This window comes from Polyodon spathula, chromosome 1 (genome assembly GCF_017654505.1).
Source record: "Polyodon spathula isolate WHYD16114869_AA chromosome 1, ASM1765450v1, whole genome shotgun sequence".
NCBI lineage: Eukaryota > Metazoa > Chordata > Actinopteri > Acipenseriformes > Polyodontidae > Polyodon > Polyodon spathula.
The window spans coordinates 67,864,595-67,885,099 of NC_054534.1; the positions used below are offsets into that span (position 1 = coordinate 67,864,595).

At 38.9% G+C, this 20,505-nt stretch overlaps 1 protein-coding gene across 3 annotated transcripts in view; it reads left to right on the forward strand.

Annotated features, from left to right (window-relative positions):
- Positions 1-20,505, forward strand: part of LOC121321400 (protein FAM160A1-like) — a 51,915-nt gene that overhangs the window by 26,904 nt on the left and 4,506 nt on the right. For 2 of the 3 annotated variants that reach the window (XM_041260329.1, XM_041260336.1), the window contains exons 2-10: positions 155-244; positions 2,436-2,639; positions 4,272-4,925; positions 7,936-8,094; positions 13,259-13,345; positions 14,483-14,650; positions 15,159-15,238; positions 15,659-15,855; positions 18,830-19,858. In XM_041260329.1, coding sequence (XP_041116263.1) covers positions 2,535-2,639; positions 4,272-4,925; positions 7,936-8,094; positions 13,259-13,345; positions 14,483-14,650; positions 15,159-15,238; positions 15,659-15,855; positions 18,830-19,858 — 2,479 coding nt within the window. In that variant the 5' untranslated portion in view covers positions 155-244; positions 2,436-2,534. The remainder of the gene's footprint in view (positions 1-154; positions 245-2,435; positions 2,640-4,271; positions 4,926-7,935; positions 8,095-13,258; positions 13,346-14,482; positions 14,651-15,158; positions 15,239-15,658; positions 15,856-18,829; positions 19,859-20,505) is intronic. The other variant, XM_041260343.1, reaches the window with a different exon arrangement.

Sequence of the window (20,505 nt, forward strand, 5' to 3'; positions counted from 1 at the left end):
TGACTCACTTCCTTTACATAATTCTCAAGTAGCAGTGCTTTTGATTTTACATTCAAATGTTTTTATAAAAAAAAAAAAGAAATTGCATTTTTTGTTTCCAAGCTTCTTCTTAAATGCTCCCAAGTCTAAAATCCCTGGTTTTTGTGATCTACAGTGGACCCTCGATGGGGTTAGCCTCTTGAAGATGGCACCTCTCCTGGAAAGTGGAAGTTTCTCCTAATTGCCAAGAGCAACTATGATTCAGGTAAGGTAGGAATTTAATTTTCATCAGTGGTCTTTAAACATTTATTTTGTGTACATTTAATTTTAGTTTTTTATCAATTGGAATTGAAAAGTTTGCTGGCCAATTCTTGTCAAATTAGGACCAATCATTGGTCAAACACTTCAGTCCCATGATAAGACCATAATCCTGACTTTGAACAGAGGATCTGGATCTGAAAGCCTTTCAGGTTAATTTTATAGTTCTGAACACACTTAAGCTTAGAAACTGTTCCTGATTTAAATGCTGAATGTGAAAAAACTAATGTCTGTCCTGCATGATTCTACATGCTTGTACTAGGTCTTGTTTGTTAATAGTCTAAGGAAACAAGTACAGTATTTTAGATTAGATTGATAAAATAAATCCTTTAATGTTTTGTACGTGTTTTTTATATATAAGTTATATGTACACATGTAACTGGGATCAGTCTCTTGTTTAAAAACATAATTTGTTTTATCCTTTGTTTTATATTTGTGTAATATTCTATTACACAAATATATTTCCAAGCAGATTTTAACATGAATTATATTTACTGGCATAAAAATTACAGTCGTTTGTAATTGTAGATTTTTTGTAATTTCTGGTACTACATAAACGCTCTGGGAACTGTCGTGTTTACAGTCCGTTGGGAGCAAAAACATGTTTTGGAAAGGGATATGTGTCTGAGAAGAAAGCAGGAAAATGGAGATAAAGAAAACAAACAAAGGGAGGCAGGCCTTTCCCACCTAATGGCCGTTTTGTATTCCTAAGCATGTGATGTGTTGTAGCTCTTTAGAAACAGACAAGTCTTCTGGGAGTGCATTTCAAGAAATTATTTTGGTAACAAGCAATCCAGTCCACAGCAACCATGAGACCAGAGAACTACTTTGGCGCAGAAGTCAGTTCCTCGTTAAACGGCACTGTTTTAAAGCCACCGTTAGTATTGCATGTAAACAAGTGTCAGGTCAGGGCTAGAAGCTTAGATGCATGCCTGTCTGAGTGATAAACAAATATATGCCTATTTTTTCTTTCAATGACTTAAAACAAGGTTATTTATTGCTCTATTGAAATCCCAGTAACGCATAGTCTATATAGCACAGTAAAACTTAAAAAAAAAAAAACAACCTAGAAACTTGATACACTTTTGGTTTTTAAGGGTAGGTCTCCTGTGGATCACAATGGGATCTTTCTCTATGTTATAATTGTCTGAGAGGAAAGGTTACGCTGCCTTTTCTTGCTGGTACTGTTTTTACACCTGGACTGAATGCTTAGTGTTAAGTTCCTGCTCTGAGATTTTGGCTGAAGTGTATCTATCAAATGTCCTTTCTGCCTTCAACAGGGCTACCACAATAACATCCTGCAACAAGCAATTTAACCCCAATGCCAGCACTTCATTAACATGATACACAGAAACACAGAGTCAGAGGAAGTTCTTGTGTTGTCGATTCAAACAATGAATGGATTGACAAAATGATAATTATCAGTAGATATGCTTATCTATTTGTGCTACACATGCCAGCATTATAGCACAGCAGTCTTGCACATCTAGTGTTTGCAGCAACAGCCCCTTGATAAGGGCGATGATGACGGTGTCACTGAAGTGGCATTTTGATGACTGCCACTAAAATGCCAACATCAGAATGCCATTTCCTTATGGTTGATTGCCTGCTTTCAACATGATTCATTTTCAGTGGGTGCCCATACATATGAAAAAGCAGAGAGTTGCCCTAGCAAACTTTAAGAACAACTTTATTCATGTTTCTGCTCAAACCCATTTATGCTTTTCCTGTTACAGCACCTTAACTAATGTTATAAGCAGGTAATAATTAAAATGAGTACTTTATCTAATTCACATTCATCATCTGTGATATTTACTATCAGGCTTACATACTATAATACACTTTTTCAATCATGGGGCTTCTAAAAGGCGAATTTCTGAAGGGAGGTGATTTTAGAAATGACTACTATGGATGCACAATTTCTGCCCCCTCCAACTAAGGCAACTGTGAGTTAAATCTAACTACAACTTCGAATGATACAAAACATAAAATAATATACAGTATTTAACAGATAAGAAATAATGCTGCACACTTTTTTGTTTTTATAAAAACATTATTTATTTATTTTCCATTTCGGGGTTTGTATTCATACTTCTACCCTAAAGTTCATCTAAACTTCTTTTTTAATTTGTACTCAGGTTTGTGTTGACGAGCCACAGTTCTTGAAGTGTTGTGACTACGAACGTGACTGTTGAACCAACCCTCCACTATGGTCTAGGAAAGGTCCAGTGAATAAGATGGCTTCTTTGGTTGCCCGTGCAAACGAGGACAATCAGTCCCTGATTCTGAAGGGGGTGGATCCAGAAACATGCATGATTGTATTTAAAAATCACTGGGCCCAGGTACAACATCTCCATCTAGCTTCAATAGCATTGTCTAGAATGTTCCCTTCAACACAGTTATAAGGGCTATAGGAGTGCAGTGCAACAATAGACAGTATTTAAACAAGTGTTTGCAAGGACATGGCCCTTTGTGGTTAACAGCATTGCCATCTGTCCTCATTTCACCGCTTGTAAAACTTGGCTTGAAACTGAAACTTAATCAGGCTTGTACATTTTGATGACTGCACAAAGCACCCTGGGCTTAAGCAAAAAAGCACACTTGAATTGAATTGTTTGTTTTAAAATAAATATATGGCATTATTATTGTTTATGTTTATTTGCTTTGCACTTCTCTTTGTTTAGTCTACCTTGTTTCTGTGTTAAAATAAAGGATGCCTACTGTATCTTTTCAATAATTTTGTTTTTTGCTTATTTTATTTTGGGAAATTAGGAACTTGTGGGGTCTGCTCAGTTGATAGTGGCAAATCTAAAAACTGCTACTGTTTTAAATACAGTAAAACCTGTCCTGTCCGATTGAGTTGGATCCAGGGACCCATCGGATATGTGAAAATATTCTGTCTAAGAGGGAGTGGTTGCACACATTGTAATTGCATTGTCAATTAACAATGTCAGGAACATCAGTGTGTCTAAAACACCAAAGTATGATGCTGCACGTACTGTATACTATAGAAAGAAAATCTGTGAAAATTATTGCAAAACAAAGCATTGTGATACAGTATTTGGCAATTTACAAAATAGCTTTCCTACTTTCTCAGTGTATGCCAAAGTAACCCGGCAGGTTTATTTTACACCCTATTAAACTGAGACCGAAACAACAACAAGAAAGCCCGCACACAATCACAAACTGGTTTTGAAGGTTGGCAGAAAAAATCTTGTTTCAGCTTTTTAATAGTACAGTAATTATATTTATCCCTTGCTTTTTTTTTTTGAACATGGTTAAACTTGGCAGTTGCATGAGGTGACAGCATGTAAAACTGAATTCCCAAAGGCACAATTTTTTTGTTATTATCTGCAACTGAATCCATTCTGTCCAGCGAAGAGCTGAATGTACTGTTTTAGACCCATAATAAAAAGGTGCACTGATCAGTACCGTTCAGTTAGTAGCAGCAAGTGAAAATGACACATGTCAGAGTTCCATCGGTTAATAGAGGGTATTGTAACTTCAGGATTGGATATGACAGATTGTACTGCATTTATTCAGGACCTAGTAACCATGTAATATAACTATTTTAAAACAATTGTGGATATATTACTATAAAAAAAGAATAGAGGAAGAAAAAAAGACACATGGGGCTGGAAGTTACTACTATGGATGCACAATTTCTGGGATATTAGCCAAGTTTAAGTTGATTTTACCTGGAGAAATCTGATACCCTTTACTATTGTGAAGTCTTTTACATTGAGTTTATGCATTTTCTTGGCTAATCAGTCACACCATGAGACATGTGGCTAAGACTGGACCTTCTTACAATCCTTTTCTGTATTATTTTGCAATGTCTTATCATGTTTGGAATGATTGTAGTTAACCAAGATTTCAGAGCTCATACTCAAGTCACAACCTCTCAGAAATGTAGCTTCTACCCAAGTGTCTTTTTTAGATTGTCCAAGTGTCCCTGTACTTCTTCACTGCAGGTGCTGAAGATCCTGGAGAAGCATGACCCTCTACGGAGCAGTGGTGGTTTTGGAGCTGGTGGCAGGGGGCTGCGTTTCGGGCCGATCCCAGGCGACGAAGCGAGCGCGGTGCAGAACTACGTGGAGCACATGCTGTTACTGCTGATGGAGGAGGAGAGCGGGCAAGTGGGCTCCATGGGCCCCATCCTGGAGTTTGTAGTGACAGAGAACGTGATGGAGAAGCTGTTCCTGTGGAGTCTGCGGCGCGAATTCACAGACGACATGAAGCTCGAGCAGCTCAAGATGTACGAGATGCTGGTGGTCCAGTCCCGGCAGCCCCTGCTGCACCACAAGCCCGTGCTGAAGCCGCTCATGATGCTGCTCAGCTCCTGTTCGGGGACAGCCACCCCCACTGTGGAAGCTGCGCTGGTCATCCTGCTCAACCAGCTTTGCTCCATCCTGGCCAAGGACTCTTCCATCCTGGAGCTCTTCTTTCACGCCAGCGAGGACCAGGGAGCCGCCAATTTCCTCATCTTCTCCCTGCTCATCCCCTTCATCCACCGCGAGGGCATCGTGGGACAGCAGGCACGTGACGCACTGCTCTTCATCATGTCTCTCTCTGCCGAGAATCACGTTGTCGCCAAGCACATTGCAGAGAATACCTACTTCTGTCCTGTGAGTTTTTAAAATTTTGTTGTTTTTGTTCTGTGCTTTTATTTTTTTAATTCTGCATCATACAAGTTTTTTGGAAGATTGATGGCAATCAAATAATATACAGGGATGGGAGCGTGACGTTACGTAATGGTTTTAAGATACATTACTGTTGATTTGTGTACCTACTTCAGTTTCAGTAACTGTTTTTAATTCTGTTCTCTCCATGTTAAGATACTCTCGTGTGGTGTGCAGGATCTCTTATTCTAGCCCAGCCTCTGTCCTGTTGCACTTGTGAACTGTTGATTTCATTTTGAATGGGTTTGCTTGTGGTCAGACAGAAATGGGAACTAAATGAAGGCGGGCAAAGGGACCAATTCAGATTAAGTCCTCTACAGTAAAGGGTGACTTCAACAATGGTAAATACTGCATTTAAAATAGCACTGTTAGCACGAAGTCCCTCCTACATTACTTGGGATCGCCTACGAACTCTTCTCATAAAATCTTTATTACCCTCTAAAGTGAAGTTGACCTTGACATGGTATAAGGCGATGCACATTTACTTTATTTCTCAAGATATTACCAGTAATACAGCATTACAGACAAATGTACATAATCTAAATGGACCTTTTACACTTCCTTGTCTATGAGGACAAAACAACTGAACAAGCGCTGAGAACAAGTTGCACATCCTTTTAAGATACCTCACTGCTCAAGTACTGTTAATTGTCCATTACATTTCTAAACTCTATTGTGGATTGTCAGCTAATTGCTAATTAAACTTTCTAATGTAATTCTATTCCCGTTAATGTTGAATGTTGAAACGTTATTGCCTTGGTGGTGTTAATAATGGATAGTTAGTTGCTGTCTACAGTACGGTCTACCGGTTAAGGAAATTCAAAGTTATTGTCACTATTTAAAACTTGCAGCAATGTATGCTTATTTCAGAGAGACAGGGGGTTGTCTTCTTTTTCTCTGCCCTTGTGTATTTGTAACAGGGATCGAAATAAGACTCCCATTGAAGAACAATTGATCCATTCCTAGCTTTACTACAAGTTTAATAAGATTCCCCTGTTAGACACAGTATATGCTGTAGCTAATCTAGCTCATAGTAAAACCTGGAAAGGGTGAAACTGCTATGCAATAGGAATTTTATTTCCATTCCTGTATAGGCATTTTATAAATATTTTTAACAACAATTCACCTCCTGTCTCAAACTAGTGGTAGTTTAAATGTCCTTTCTTTGAGCAGAGAGAATATTTTATTCTGAAGTTTCCACAGTCTTTAAACCCTACCAACCTTCACCTTCTAAATGAAAAAAGACAGCTCAGTAGAGGTCATTTTTGCAATGTTTGCGAGTTTTTAAAATGTGTCAGGTCTGATACTAGCTGATTTCACTTTCCAAGCAGTTGTTTTCCAAGCAGTGCTCCTCCCAGAATTACTATTTGTAGAACAGACCCTTATTAGAAGATGCTACAGTACAGTCACTGGAAGCCTTGGTTGTGCTGCTAATGGATTTCATTAGCCCTGAGTTGTGAGACAGAGCTCATAGTACAGAGATGTAATTATATCTAATCAAGGGTGCTGGAACTAGGTGTGCGGGGTTGCAGCAGCACCCCTGGCTTTGCATGGCTTCCATTATATACAAGGGTTACAGTTTTGTTCAATGGCTTTCAGCGCGCCCACTTTAGAAATTGTTCCAGTGCCACTGTATCTAATGTGATAACATGTCCAGGCCTTTCGCTTCAATACTCTGCAGTGACTTGGTCTGTAGTTGCTCTTCATAGCTGGGTACAGACTTCTTTAACCAAGCTCTTTATTTATTTTACGTAAACATTTCCATCATTGAGCTCCATCATCCGATAAAAACACTTCATTTGGAGGGGGAGGGGAGGCAGTAAATGTTTCATATTAGATAGTAGATACTGATTTTTGTTTAGGAATTTGTATTCATAAAGCAGCTTCCAGGGTAGATTTGAGAGTGGGCAGTACTAAAGAACAATACAGTATACAGAAAGGTCTTCGTGTCACACTGTACAGAAAAAGCATACAAATGCTGGACTACTCTGAATGCAAAGCATATTATTAGTCAAATAGCGAGGACAGACTGGAGCCGCTGTCAGTTCTCACTGTTTGTATGTCTTTGTTGGTTTATGATATTTCAGTGCTGCTAATTCTAAACAACCTCCACTCCAGGGTTATCAGTAGAGGCAGGGGAGCACAGTGCACAGAAGTCAAAGGTCTGCTCATCCAGCACAGTGGACTTTAATAACTTATTAGACACACCAGGTACATAGCAATTCAGAAAACAGCAAATCAATCCCTGTGCTTTCCTGATATGGCATCTCGGGCAGAACTGAAACTGAAGAACATACTCCCCAAGCTGCCTGTGATAAAGATAACTATCCTGAACTATCATGACTTTTTTTTTTTTTTTAAATCTTCCAGCCAGCACAAAAGCCTGATGCTCGGGTGTGTTCACCGAGGCATACAGGACATGTTGTAAAACGTACTGGTCTTGTTAACAGGATATCAGCAATCACTATTCATTTTTCATCTTGGCCATGCAGTTAATTTCTAGAGAGACATCTGTCTATCATTGTCACAAAGCACTTAACAAAATTAGAGATGAGAAGCCACAGATCCACTGATTGTAAGAGATGCGCTTGAATGTGGTCTGGGGAATACTGGTGAGAAAACACAGGAATGGGTTTGATTAAAAAAAAAAAAAAAAAAATCTAAGATTGGAAATAAAAAATGGATAGGATGGTAGTAGCTTAGCCAGTGTCATATTCTTCTGTTCCCCTGAGAGCACTGATACTTGACACAGTGATGATGTGTTCTGTAAACCCAGAATGAACATACATGACTCTGTTACAAATAAAATACAATTTCCCTTTTATCTTTGCATCTAGTAGAGTTGATGAAGTAGCTGCTTATGTATAAGGTGGTTTCTAATCAGATAGCCTGGGTGGGTCTGTGTTTTACCCTGTTGTAATATGGTACCCTATTTGTGTCCCCCTCGCTTTGCTAGGTGCTGGCAACTGGGCTGAGTGGCCTGTACTCCTCCCTTCCCACAAAGCTGGAGGTGCACAGCGAGGAGTGGCACTGCCTGCAGAGAGAAGACTGGATCCTGGTCCCTGCACTGGTGCAGTTCATGAACTCCCTTGAATTCTGTAATGCTGTCATACAGGTGAGAAAACTACCTGCACAAATATTACATTTTAAATATCAAATGCCAGGGAACTTAATGCAGAAAAAATGCAGTTAAAAAGCAACACGGTTCTGAAAGTGGTATGACTTAGAATTTGGGATCAAGTATAACCACAACTTTCATTTAGAAAAACTAAAGTATTTTATGTAAGTCATACAGAAGAAATACAAAAAAACAAAACAAAACAAACAAAAAAAAATCACAAAAGCAGAGCTCATCAAGCCCAATACTTGGGACCCCTGTGTCTTCTGGTTTTCATTCCCACTGAGCTCTCAATTACTTAACTAAACCCATTAACTAATCATTTGCTTGACCTTTTTTAATAGTTTTCATCTCTTAAAAAGTTGCAGAGTTCAAGTTAACTATAACGTTTTATAAGTCAGGGGTTCCCATGATTTCCCAACTCATGACCCACTGGAGTAGCCAGATTAATTTCTGGGACCCATGCCGGTGAGTGTGAAAAGCACATACAGGACAAAAAAGTGCAACAAGATAAAGAATGAACAAAGGTTTAGAAGTCACTTATTTACATAAAAGGATAGATAGAAAATAATTGTTATAATAGTAACTGCAGTAACTTGCTGTATTTTATCAAGTAAAACAGAAAGGCTACCAGCACACATACAAAACATCTCTCTCTCGCTAGGCAAAACGCACTTAGTCTTCATACTACAGTTTGCTTCCCTGCTTTTGCTGCAGAAACAACCTTGTATTTTACTGCTTTGAGATGCAGATCACCGGTAGAAATCCAACACTTACAATTACACTTTGGGTAAAATTTCACTTGGTTTCATGCAATATAAGAGGAATTTGTGATTAAATGCCTTTTTAATTTTGAAGGTTTAATGCTTCCTTTGCATATTTCCTTGAAACAGCTTTACTTTTCTCTTCAGGTGGAGGCATTTGACTTGTACCTAGATCACTAGTACTCCCTCGTTTTAAAAACATGTCAATTTTAACTAATCGTTTGCGTAAATACACCGTACCAGCCTAACTACCCTGCATTAGTGAGGTGACGTTCACTAGGAGCATGTGATAGCTTTCTGGTCCAGACCATTTTACATGCGGGTGGGGGGCTGCATTGTTGTAATTTTTTTCTAATTTTTTTAAGTCTTGTAGTGATCTTTTTTCTGTTTTGTTTTGTCAGATCAAAGGTATTTAGGGTCATTATTTTATGATTAATTAAAAAAAAAAAAATAAAGTTTGTTTTACTGTGTTTTTTGATCTGCAACCCAACCCAATACATCTTGTAACCCAGCAGTGGGTCGTGACCCACAGTTTGGGAACCACCGTGATATAAGTAACTTGAAATCTGCAACTTTGCCAAAGCACAGACCACATTCATGCAAGATCAAAGATTGCACGAAGAAGCTTAAAAGGTCATTTGATACCATTGTAATTATCCAAGGATATTATTTTTTCCTTCTAAACCACAAGTTGGCAATCTTGCTATTCTTACTCTGCTTTTATTGCAGTGCTGCATCGCTGCTTCATTCAAGTCACAGCTATTCTCATTTATCTAAAACTGTTAATTACGCCTTGGTAGAGTCAGGAGACGAAAAAACAAAACAAAAAAACCCCACAACATTCGCAACAAGCCTAAAGCAAGTTTAACACGCTACAGGAGTGTTACTAAAATGTTTATTCCAAACAGATTACAGTACTTTGGAATGTAGTCTATATAAACTAGACACGGGTTAATGAAAACTGTCTCTTTTATTTTAGTGACAGCTGCAGCATCACACATTACATCTTGTTAATACTGTACCATATAACCTTCACTGTCTGTGAAACACACAATGCAGAAATCCATGCCCAAAACATGAATAATAATAAGAAGAATAATAAGAATAGGAATAATAATAATAATTGATTTACTTACCACAACATGCATACCCGCTATACAGGTTGCATGTAACATCATTGTTTGTTTTTTAAAAACCTTTTTTTATGTTATTGAATATTGTTAAATATTCATTATTTGACTGTTCATTTCAAAACTTCAAAGAAGTGCAAACAATATACATTCAGTTTTTTACAGTGTTTGTCAGGAATACAACCCTGTCGTCCTGCTCTAGATTCAAGGTGGCACAGAGGGGTGTACTTACAAAGCATTCTCAAAACTGATTCATTGGTAGGATGGGACCAGCAAATCAGATGCTATGAGCAGGAAAAGAAGAGCATGCTCACAGCTTGTTGGCAGAAATTCTGTAAATAACAAGGCAAGCATTCGTTGCATTTTCATTGATAAACTTAAATAATGTTATTAACAATACCTGTTACAAAAATGTAATTATTGAATCGATTATCAAGTATTTATATCGATGCGCAGACAACACAAAAGTGGTGACTTCCAATAACAACCAGGACAGCCTGCGGTTGCCCAGTCTCCATCGTGTAGACCACAAGCTTTTGCTATGGGAGCACGAGAACCTCCTTCATCTGCCCAGGGTGACGAACTGGACAGCGGACCGTCTCTCAAGGGGAGTCCCCAGCAGTGACCGTGGCATCTGTTATATGGCTTCCCACTGCTTGTGCTGCTCCCTCTGTGTATGGAGAAAATCAGGCAGGACTGGGCCAAGGTGCTCCTAGTAGCCCCATATTGGCCCAGGAAGATCTGGTTTTTAACCCTGATGCAGCTCCCGAGCAGCGAGCCATGGAGACTGCCGATGCGCCCTGACTTGCGCAGTCAGGCACGGGGGACCTTATGGCATCCAGACCCATCAAACCTGCAGCTCTGGATCCAGCCCCTGAACGGCTGCATTTGAGCCGTCTCAGACTTTCCAACAGGGTTATTGACACCCTACGAAATTCCAGGGCAGTGTCCATGTGTTCCCAGTTCGGGTACAAGTAGGGCATCTTTCAGACATGGTATCTGCCTCGTGGGTTCAATGCCACAGCTTGTCAGTGGCAGTTATACTGCAATTTTTGCAGGACCTTTTTGACAGGGGGAAATTCCCCTCAATGTTAAAGTTCAATGTTTATCTGGCTTGGACATACTCACACATTCAGTAATGGTTACATTTCGTACTTGAAAAGGAATGTTAGGTTATTATCATAACCCTGGTTCTGTGAAATAGAAATGCAACCATTACCCTTCATGGTCGCTGCGTCCATTATTCTCAGCAGGCTTGAAGGAAAAATGATGCTGAGATCCGTTGGGGGCGGGGTCACGACTGCGTCACAGGCTCAAAGAGCAGCTTTTGTATACAATATTCAGGATTCGGGTCTTTAGGAGGTAAATACCCATTCAGTAATGATGGTTACATTTCTATTTCAAGGAACCAGTGCTATGATAATAACCTAACCATTCTAGGGACATGAGAGGGTGTCGGTCTGTCCTTACGGCCGTCCATTTGTATGTCACACTTTTTGCATATATTTAGAAAAACGCTTTTACAATTGTGATTAAACATTTCATTGCTCATTCGCATTCTGAACTATTCTGTACATACTGTTTCTATATATAACTGTATATCATCATCAGCAGCAGCTTTTTCATCATACTGATGGCTCTAATTTGAATGTACAGTTGTGGCAGGGATGTATGTTATTGACATACTTTTTAGTATTAGATATGCACCTTCAATATATGGATCAGTGTTCAACAACTATTGCCCCCTAAGGTATTTTAGGCTTCTGGATAAGCTGTGTAATTATCTTATACACCATAATGGTTTCCTATATGGCTCTCTGTAGAAGTGCAGTAGCAAGTCTGCTTCCCTAAGGCACCTGCAAACTCATTTGCAGAGCAGAAAAAAACCTTGTTCCTGTAGAATTGTAGGTTAAAAAATAAATCAATTTTCGAAGGTGCCTTGTCAGGTATATTTAATAAGTTTGAGAGTATCTCATTATATCTTTTGACAGAAGTCTTTTTGCCTTTTTTGTATCATTACTCTATGGCGTCCTAGCAGGAAACATTGTTATTTGATATGTGCTCCTCTTCAAGTAGGCGGAAAAGATATTATAAGTCATGTCCCCATAGGAACCTATTAGCAGCAACTGCACTTATAATTTCCCTGAGAGTGTAGATCTCACACTCAGAATGTCAACAACAAAGCATTCTAAATGTCTAAACCACAACATGTTCTAGAAAAACAGATTAAATGCGCTAGTATCAAGTTATTGTCTGTTTTTTATTTTGATTTCGTGACTTTTGATATGTTTAAGTGGTCGATGGCTACCTCTAATTAAGTTGAGATTGTACTTTCTTTTGCTCTCTTTGTATGACAGATCCAGTTTACGGGCCTGAAAAAATAAAGAATGTGTGAGAAATACACTGATTACAGGTAGCCATCGAACTCTCATAAACATGTACAGAAGTGCAGTGGGGTTCATCAGCACAAAGGTTTGAAATTCCTTGCCTGTGGAACGCTAAAGTACATTTATGAAATGAAAAACGTCATGAAGAGAAAAGTATGATGTCATTTGGGAGAGAGGTTATTGAGACATGACTGTATTTTGGAAGGAAAATTAGCAAAAAGTTTGTTGCAGCCGGCTGTACTGAATCAGGAATATTTCAAGAATGCCAGTGATATTCGTCGCCCATCACAGCTGTCGGATGTAAATACAAAATTAGACCTATCAGTAACATGAAAAAGAATGTCACCGTGACCTGCTGAATGCACATGCCTCCATATAGCACCCAGGACCAGGTATTAATAACTTGTGCTAAAGAATGTCCAAAACAGGTTTAATGACAATTGAATAAGTACTGCTCCAGATTGAATAAGTACTGCTCCAGATTATGTAAAAAAAGTAAGTACGACATATGGACAGACAGAGAGCTGGTATATACCCCCAGATCTTTGTACTTTGTAAAGTGTATCCATTTTACATTTCATCATGGATAAGCAGTTATCAGTGTACTACTTTCTGTAGAAATCAACGTGTGACATACAGTACAGTATCTCCATATGGCTCCATATAACCCCACATGTAAATTACTAACATTCTTGTAATAATAAAATCAGATGTAGACACATGCTCTTAAAGTATTCAAAACATGAAACTGAAATCAATACTGTTCATATTATATTGCTTGCTTGGTAATCGAGCTGTGCTGTGATGGTGTTCCAGAGGTAGAGGTGCAGTGTGCCAAGTGCTTTAGAAGTCATTAATCATCCCTGTGTTCTTCTCCCAGGTGGCACATCCCAGAATCCGAGCCCAGCTGGTTAACTACATATACAATGGCTTCCTAGTGCCTGTGCTGGCACCTGCTCTTCATAAGGTCAGTTATTTGAAGAGTTTCTTTTTTTGTTTTCAGCCGTAAATTTAGTTTACAAGGATTATTTTTCATTTTGACAGATTGTCTGCTGCTGAAAGGTGCTGGATTATCCCTCCCTCCCTCTCTCCCTCCCATCTATTCTTGTCCGCTTCTATCAGACTGCCAACAGACGCATTTTTAAAACAGTTTTTAGTGTTAGACACCAGCCCACTGGAAACTGGGATGACCTGACAACATTGTTTTTTAATATATGTATTACTCTTTAGCCCACTGGTAGCTACAGAATACAAAATAATGTTTTTTCATTATTAGTACTGTAATAAACATAGTGTTCACATAATGACATTTGATGCCAAATTCAACTGATCTGATTATGTACTCTTTACAAGTGATTTTAATTTTTTTTTTATGGGTTTAAGGGAACAAGCATCATGTATGTTTCAAACATTTTTCTTGCAAGAAGGATGATTAGTGTAGACTGAGAAGAAAGGACAGGTTACCTGTCTACCATATCCCTTTTAGTGTGGAAGAGTATATGATTGCAAACGCATAGCGAAGTGTGATGAAGCATAGTACAAGGATAGTAGATGCATGCTAAACCCAGGCAGATGTAGTAAATCACTGAGAAATATGGTAAAGCATGTTTAACCATGGAAAGGCCAAGTAAAGGCATATTAAAATCATGTGGTAGGAAAAAAAAAAAAAAGCATTTATAGATGCATTGATATATTTAGTTTTACTAACGGATAAAGAGTACATTTGATCACAAACAGGATGCAAGATACAACCTTCTTACAACCACAAGAGGTGGTCCTACTGCATGTGTAAACATATTCATCAAGACTTATAAACAAAACAAAATCTCACACTTAAAGATGAAATACGTTTTATTATCATTTGCTAATCGTTGAGCTAGAATGCTTTGAATATAAATACTGTGGAAGACGACACTCTCAACAAAAGAATAAGAGGTCCGAACATCTGTTGTTTTCAATGGAACGTGACTTGTAACAAGCGATACTGTTGTTTTTATGTACAGTAATATATAACCATACTGTAGCTTCAAAGGCTGTCAGTCTTAGACGTTTTGTCTACATAACTGTCTTTTCTAACTTTCATTTGGTGGTGTATCTCTCTCAGCTGACACTGGAGGAGGTGATGACCACCACAGCTTACCTGGAGCTGTTCCTGCGCAGTGTCACCGAGCCGGCTCTCCTGCAGACCTTCCTCAGCTTCATCCTGCTGCACCAGCATGAGAACGTGCACATTCTAGACACCTTAGTCAGCCGCATCAACACCCCCTTTCAGGTCAAGAACCCTTACAAACGTTTACCATAGTAAAAGCATAGCAAAGTGAAAACATGGTAAAGCATAGGTAAGCATTATAAAGAACACTGAGGTATAGTAAAGCTTATTAATAGGCATGGCAAACCAGGGTAAAGTATGGTAAATGCATAATATAACCATGAGAAAAGCATGGCAAAACTGTAAAAACACCATGCATAAACACTGGTAAAGATTTATAAGGGAGACCCATTCCAGTAGAGTTCTGTGAATGGGAGGGTAGTGATCAGTGGGCCACCTTGCTTTCTGTGAGTGTTTGTAGGTCTCACTGAAAGTTGCACATTTCTACCAGACTTTATTTCCACCATAGTTCACTCTCTTTTCAGAAGTAAAGAAGTAACATGAGATTCCAATTCTTCCTTCCATCTGCTGTTGCACAAAGGATAGATGCATTAATATTTTGCAAAAGCTGAAACCCAGAATATAATAACTACAAGGCTGTGCTTTAATGGTCGTTCTCCTTCTTTTACAGCTTGGCACTGTGTCTCTCTCCTTGTTCAAGACTTTGATTGGTTTGCACTGTGAGGATGTGATGTTACAGCTCATCTTGAGGTACAGCATACTTCCACAAAACACTGTTTCATTGTAGAATGATGCCTCTTAAGATAAAGAATAAAATAGTTTTGCTTTTTGTACTGAGAAAAATGTAATAAAAATGGGCACATTGATGTATTGTTATCTTTCTTATTCTACAATAGCTGCTTGCAGTTTTCAGTGCAATTATCTTTCCTAAACCCATACACAGGTGAGCAGTGTTCGAAGACAAACAAGCAAACTTCTTTTGAGTGCTGAAAGGTAGCTTCCGTTCACATGATTGTGCAAAATTGCTTAAATCGAGATTTTGCCAGTTAATAAGAAAACATGTAGAACTTCAGGGAGCTCGTGTGACAAATTGAATGCAATGAATGGTCAGTCCCCACCCCCTTCCTTTGCAGTGTCATGTGACTAATTAAAGCAGCTTTGCGGTTCCAGGTACCTGATCCCCTGTAATCACATGATGCTGAGCCAGCGCAGGGTGGTGAGAGAGAGGGATTGCTACTCCGTGTCTGCGGCCAAGATCCTTGCCCTGACCCCCAGCTGCATCTCCCCTGTGCTCAGCCTGCAGAAACACCAGGATAATTGCATCATCTGGTCAAAGGGCAATGATTCCTTCCAGTCCAACACCAAGGGTAGGCGTTTGCTAGTAATGCATTGAAAAAAGGATGAGATATTAAAAATACTAGTGGGTGGAAATGGCACAGGAGGTACACCAAAGTATTTGGGCAATCAATATATTTTGTATGAAACCCATTTGTTGCTAATTATTGACAATTATCATGATTGAAAACCAATGGATGATAATTATAGAATAAATGCATACAAGTGCTGAAAAATAAATTGGAAACTTGTGATTCAAAAAAGCAACAAAAATGGTTAAAACTAAAGTACAGCAACAATCTCAAAATGGCAGTGAAACAACTAAACAAAAAAGGAGAAACTATCTGAAAAATAGCAGAAAGACTCGGTTTACCAAAAAGCAGTGTGGGCTGTTATTAACAAACACAGGAGAACAGGAACTACTGCAACTAGCTCCAGGTGTGGAAGACCAAGAAAGATGTCTGCAAAATCTCGAAGAATCGCTCGAGCAGCCCATCAAAATTCCTGGATTACTGCAAAAGATTTGACTCAAGAATTGAGAGAAGATGGTGGAAATTCAAGAGTGAACAATTCGGTGATACGTTAACAAGATGAATGTCTATGTGCGAAAACCAAGATGCAAACCTTTGTTAAAAGTTTTCCATTGAATACTTGAAGGCTGATGATTTCTTCAATCAAATTTTATGGTCAGCCAAATCCAAAGTAGAACTTTTTTCACTAAGAAAGCAACAATATGTTTGGATGTAGAGAGGAGAAGAATTTAAAGAAAAGTTAATCATGCCCAGTGTTAAACATGGTGGTGGTTATGTGATGGTATGGGCATGTTTTTCTTCCTCAGGCACTGGCAACCTTTGTAATGTAGAAGGATCAATGAATTCTGCACAATATAAAGCAATTTTGCACTCTCATTTGTTATCTAGTGCTAGAAGGCTTACTGGACGGAAGTTTGTATTCCAGCAGGATAATGACCTTAAGCATTCTGCGAAGTCTACAAAGGAATTTCTGAAAAAAAAGAAGATTACAGTTATGGATTGGCCATCTCAGTCCTCAGATTTGAATCCCATCGAGATGTTGTGGATTGTCTTGAAGGCTGCTGTTGCAAAAAGGAAACCAAAGTCGACTGCAGAACTCAAAGCTGTATGTGTTGAAGAATGGGCAACAATATCTCCAAAAGATGCCAGGAACTGGTTTCAAAATACAAAAAAAGACTGCAAGCTGTAAAGAAAGCAAAGGGTGGGCACACAAAATACTAATGTAAGGGTGCCCAAATACTTTTGTCAAAGTATGAAATTATTAATTTTATGCATGTTATGTAGTAATTTGTTGTTTTATTGTAAAGCTGAATCTCTAATTTATATCTTTCAAATTCAATTGAAAATTACTATCTTTGTGGTTTTTCTCAACTGCCCAAATACTTTTGTTTGCGTGTGTGTGTGTGTATGTCAGAGTTATAACCAAGTCATTTCTGTCAAGTCCCAACAGTCAAGTGTCAGGTCTGTCTTACCGTGTTTGAAGAAAATATACAAGCAAGTCTGAAATTGAAGATAAATAATTAAATAAAAAATAATAGCAGAAATGCTTACTTTTACAGACAACAATTTCAAATTTGGCTTGTTTTGAAAGCATCTTGTGGGTAAATATTGTCTTTGGCGGTTTTGCTATTTTTTGGCTATTTTTACTGTGCATGTTTTTTTTTCCTATTCCTTTTGATTATGAGGTCTTCAATCACCACAATTCCCTGTATATTATACCATGCCCTCCCTGTGGGGCGTGACTTTGTTCTGAAGCTCAGCATCCAATAAAATGACAAATCACAAATGCCCACAAATCCGGCTGAAGAAAATGGTGAACCCTACTTCTTTCCTCAAGACTGGTTAATATGGGGATTCTTACAGATGATTGACACTTATATGCATTTGATTGGGGTTCTTGTTTAATTGTAAAATAGGGAGAATAACTTTTTTTTTAAAATATGTACTGTATATAGATACAATAGATGTATGTCTATAAATACAATAGATATAATCCTGATATTTGTGCTCATCCTTACTTTACCCATTTCATACATGTTCTGTATTTCAGAAAAATGTCTAACCTCAGAGCACTGGGAAAGAAAAATAATAAGAAATGACTGCCTTATGAACCAATCTGGATCAAAAGTCATACCAACCCAGTGTCCTCTTGCACTATTCTGTTAGATACGCTCCCTAAGGCTGGTACAATTCCCATATCACAACACAAACTATAAAAGAGGGACTGTGCGGCACATTTCACACTAAATTTAGCATCTAGAGTCAGTTGCCCAAGCCCTTGTGCAGTCTGTATAGAAATGTAGATCAGGTCATATCTCCTGCTGTGAGCATACACAGTATTATACTATATATAGTATAAATATCTTGGGAGCCAGTCCTCTGTAGGCAAAGTCGGGGTCTTTACTTGAATACTAGCTTTTCAATACCCGGTAAAATTATGCCTCACATTACATGGAATTATTATAGTAATAGTATTACCTACAGAAGTCCACTCAGTTATGTTAGTATGATGTCTTCATTTTTAAGGTAAGATATTTCTATGGAAAATCCCCCAAACGTTTTCTTTTTTTAATTAGAAAAATATTTCTCACTCAAGCTCACTTGATCCAAAATGGTCAAACTTCTGATGAGTGAGAATATTTTTGTCATGTCAGGTCTTTCAGTCAGAGCAAGAAATATTGCTCTCTCTTCCATCTCGTTTGAATGTGACACTTAAAGGAGACTGTATATTTTGTTCTGTTTAGTTTATGGTTGTATGTACTGTAAAGAAAACCTTTACAGAACATTAACATTTAATTTTAGGACTGACGGAACAACACAGATTTCGTAGATTAAATTTTCTGAGTAGCTAAGAAGTTAAAAGCATACTTTTTGCAATCCTGAACAGTACATTTGTGAATATGTCCTATTTTATAAGACAGAGACTGCAACATTTCAAAATATTGAGTAGTTCTCTAATATTTAATGTTTTTAGGTTCCAAGGAGGAACAACATGAACTTGACAGCCGGGAATACGCCTACATTGTGGAGTGTCAAAAAGGCATGGATGCCAGCTACTTGCACTACCTGTACGATGCCCGCAACAACATCACACACTGCATCAAAGCCTGTCGAGTCTGGTCTGCTCCTTATGACGGGGAAAACCCTCCACCTGAGGGACTCCAGCTTGGGCCAGCAGAAGAAGGGGGCAAGCAAACAGCATCCTCTCAGAGAGCCCGTCTGAGCCGGGATTCCTCTGGCCTGACCTCCACGGGGGGGAAGACACACCTGCTAGAGCTGGAGTGGGACGACAGCTACGACACTGGCATGTCCCCGGGTGGCGACGGAGATCTCTCCGAGGGAGACCCTGGTGTCAAAGAGCCAGTGCCCGTCGAGCCGCCCAGACACATCCAGGAAATGAGGAAGAACGCCATTATGCTCATCAAGGGATCTTACATCGAGGAGTCGGACTTTCAGGATGACATCATGGTGTACAATCTGATTGCTCAAAAGGATGCCCAGGATGCCGTAGAGCACGACAGTAGAAGTCTAAACGGATCAGAGAAAACGGCACCCACTGTCCCGAAGCAGCAATTGCAGCCCCTCAGTAATGGTCTGACTGAAACACAAAACCCCAAAGCAGTACAGGAGCAGAACAAGAAGAACGTCAGCCTGAGCAGGGAGGGGCATCCTGTCTCGAGTAATGGAAAACTGGATGATGAAAGCAAGCTGTCTGAGCCAGACCACAACTCCAGTCTTCAAATCCTGAGCATGGATGGGGATGACCTCATCTCCCAGTATGATGACCTCCTCAAGGGTCTTGGGGCTAACTCTGGGGGTCCGGTGGAAGCTAAGAGGGCCTTTGTAGACCCCATCACTCCCACGGAAGAGGACGACGTGGATTTCAATGCCTTTTCTGATGACATGCTGGATCCAGAAAGGCTGCCTTCTCCTTTTGGACCTAAAAGCCACGCAGTGTATTCTGTCAGTGCCAGCACCAGGATTCACGGAGCACCGTTCACAGGTAAGGTTTGAGCACTACGTAACTATGCAAAAAGACAACCACAGTGTTTGTGATGTGAATAGTTTTGGTGTCTGTACAGAAAACCCAAAACTGATGTCTTGATATTTTCTAAAACATTTCTGTGATGTCACCCTTTGATCTTTTGATGCATTCCACAAATCTTCTAAATAAATGTGGCTTTGAAGAGAAGGGGAGTGCAGGGCAGATATATTGTTGATTAACGAATACAGTGTGTGCTACGAATCCACAGAAAACTGTTAATTTGTCAAGAAAACCACTGTCTGAACAATTCAACAAAAAAAGAGAATACCATTTTATTATGCAACAATCATTTAAAAAATTAGTTAATTATGGTATTATATATTTCAAACGTAACAGGGCTTGCCATTACAGTTCAGCATTTCATATTGTTAAAGAAAAGTAATACAATTATACATTGACAATGTAAAAAAAGTTTTCATAATTAATTACAAATTTTCTTCCACATGAACAACCCCCCTTTTAATTTTTATTTCAAATATCTCCTGGACATGTTCAGGAACAACAGCAGTTTCATCATCCCTGTGTAAATCTCCATCAATTACACAGACGTTGGATGTAAACACAGCTTGTGCATTTCTTTTGTTTAACCGTTGTTCAAGAAGCTT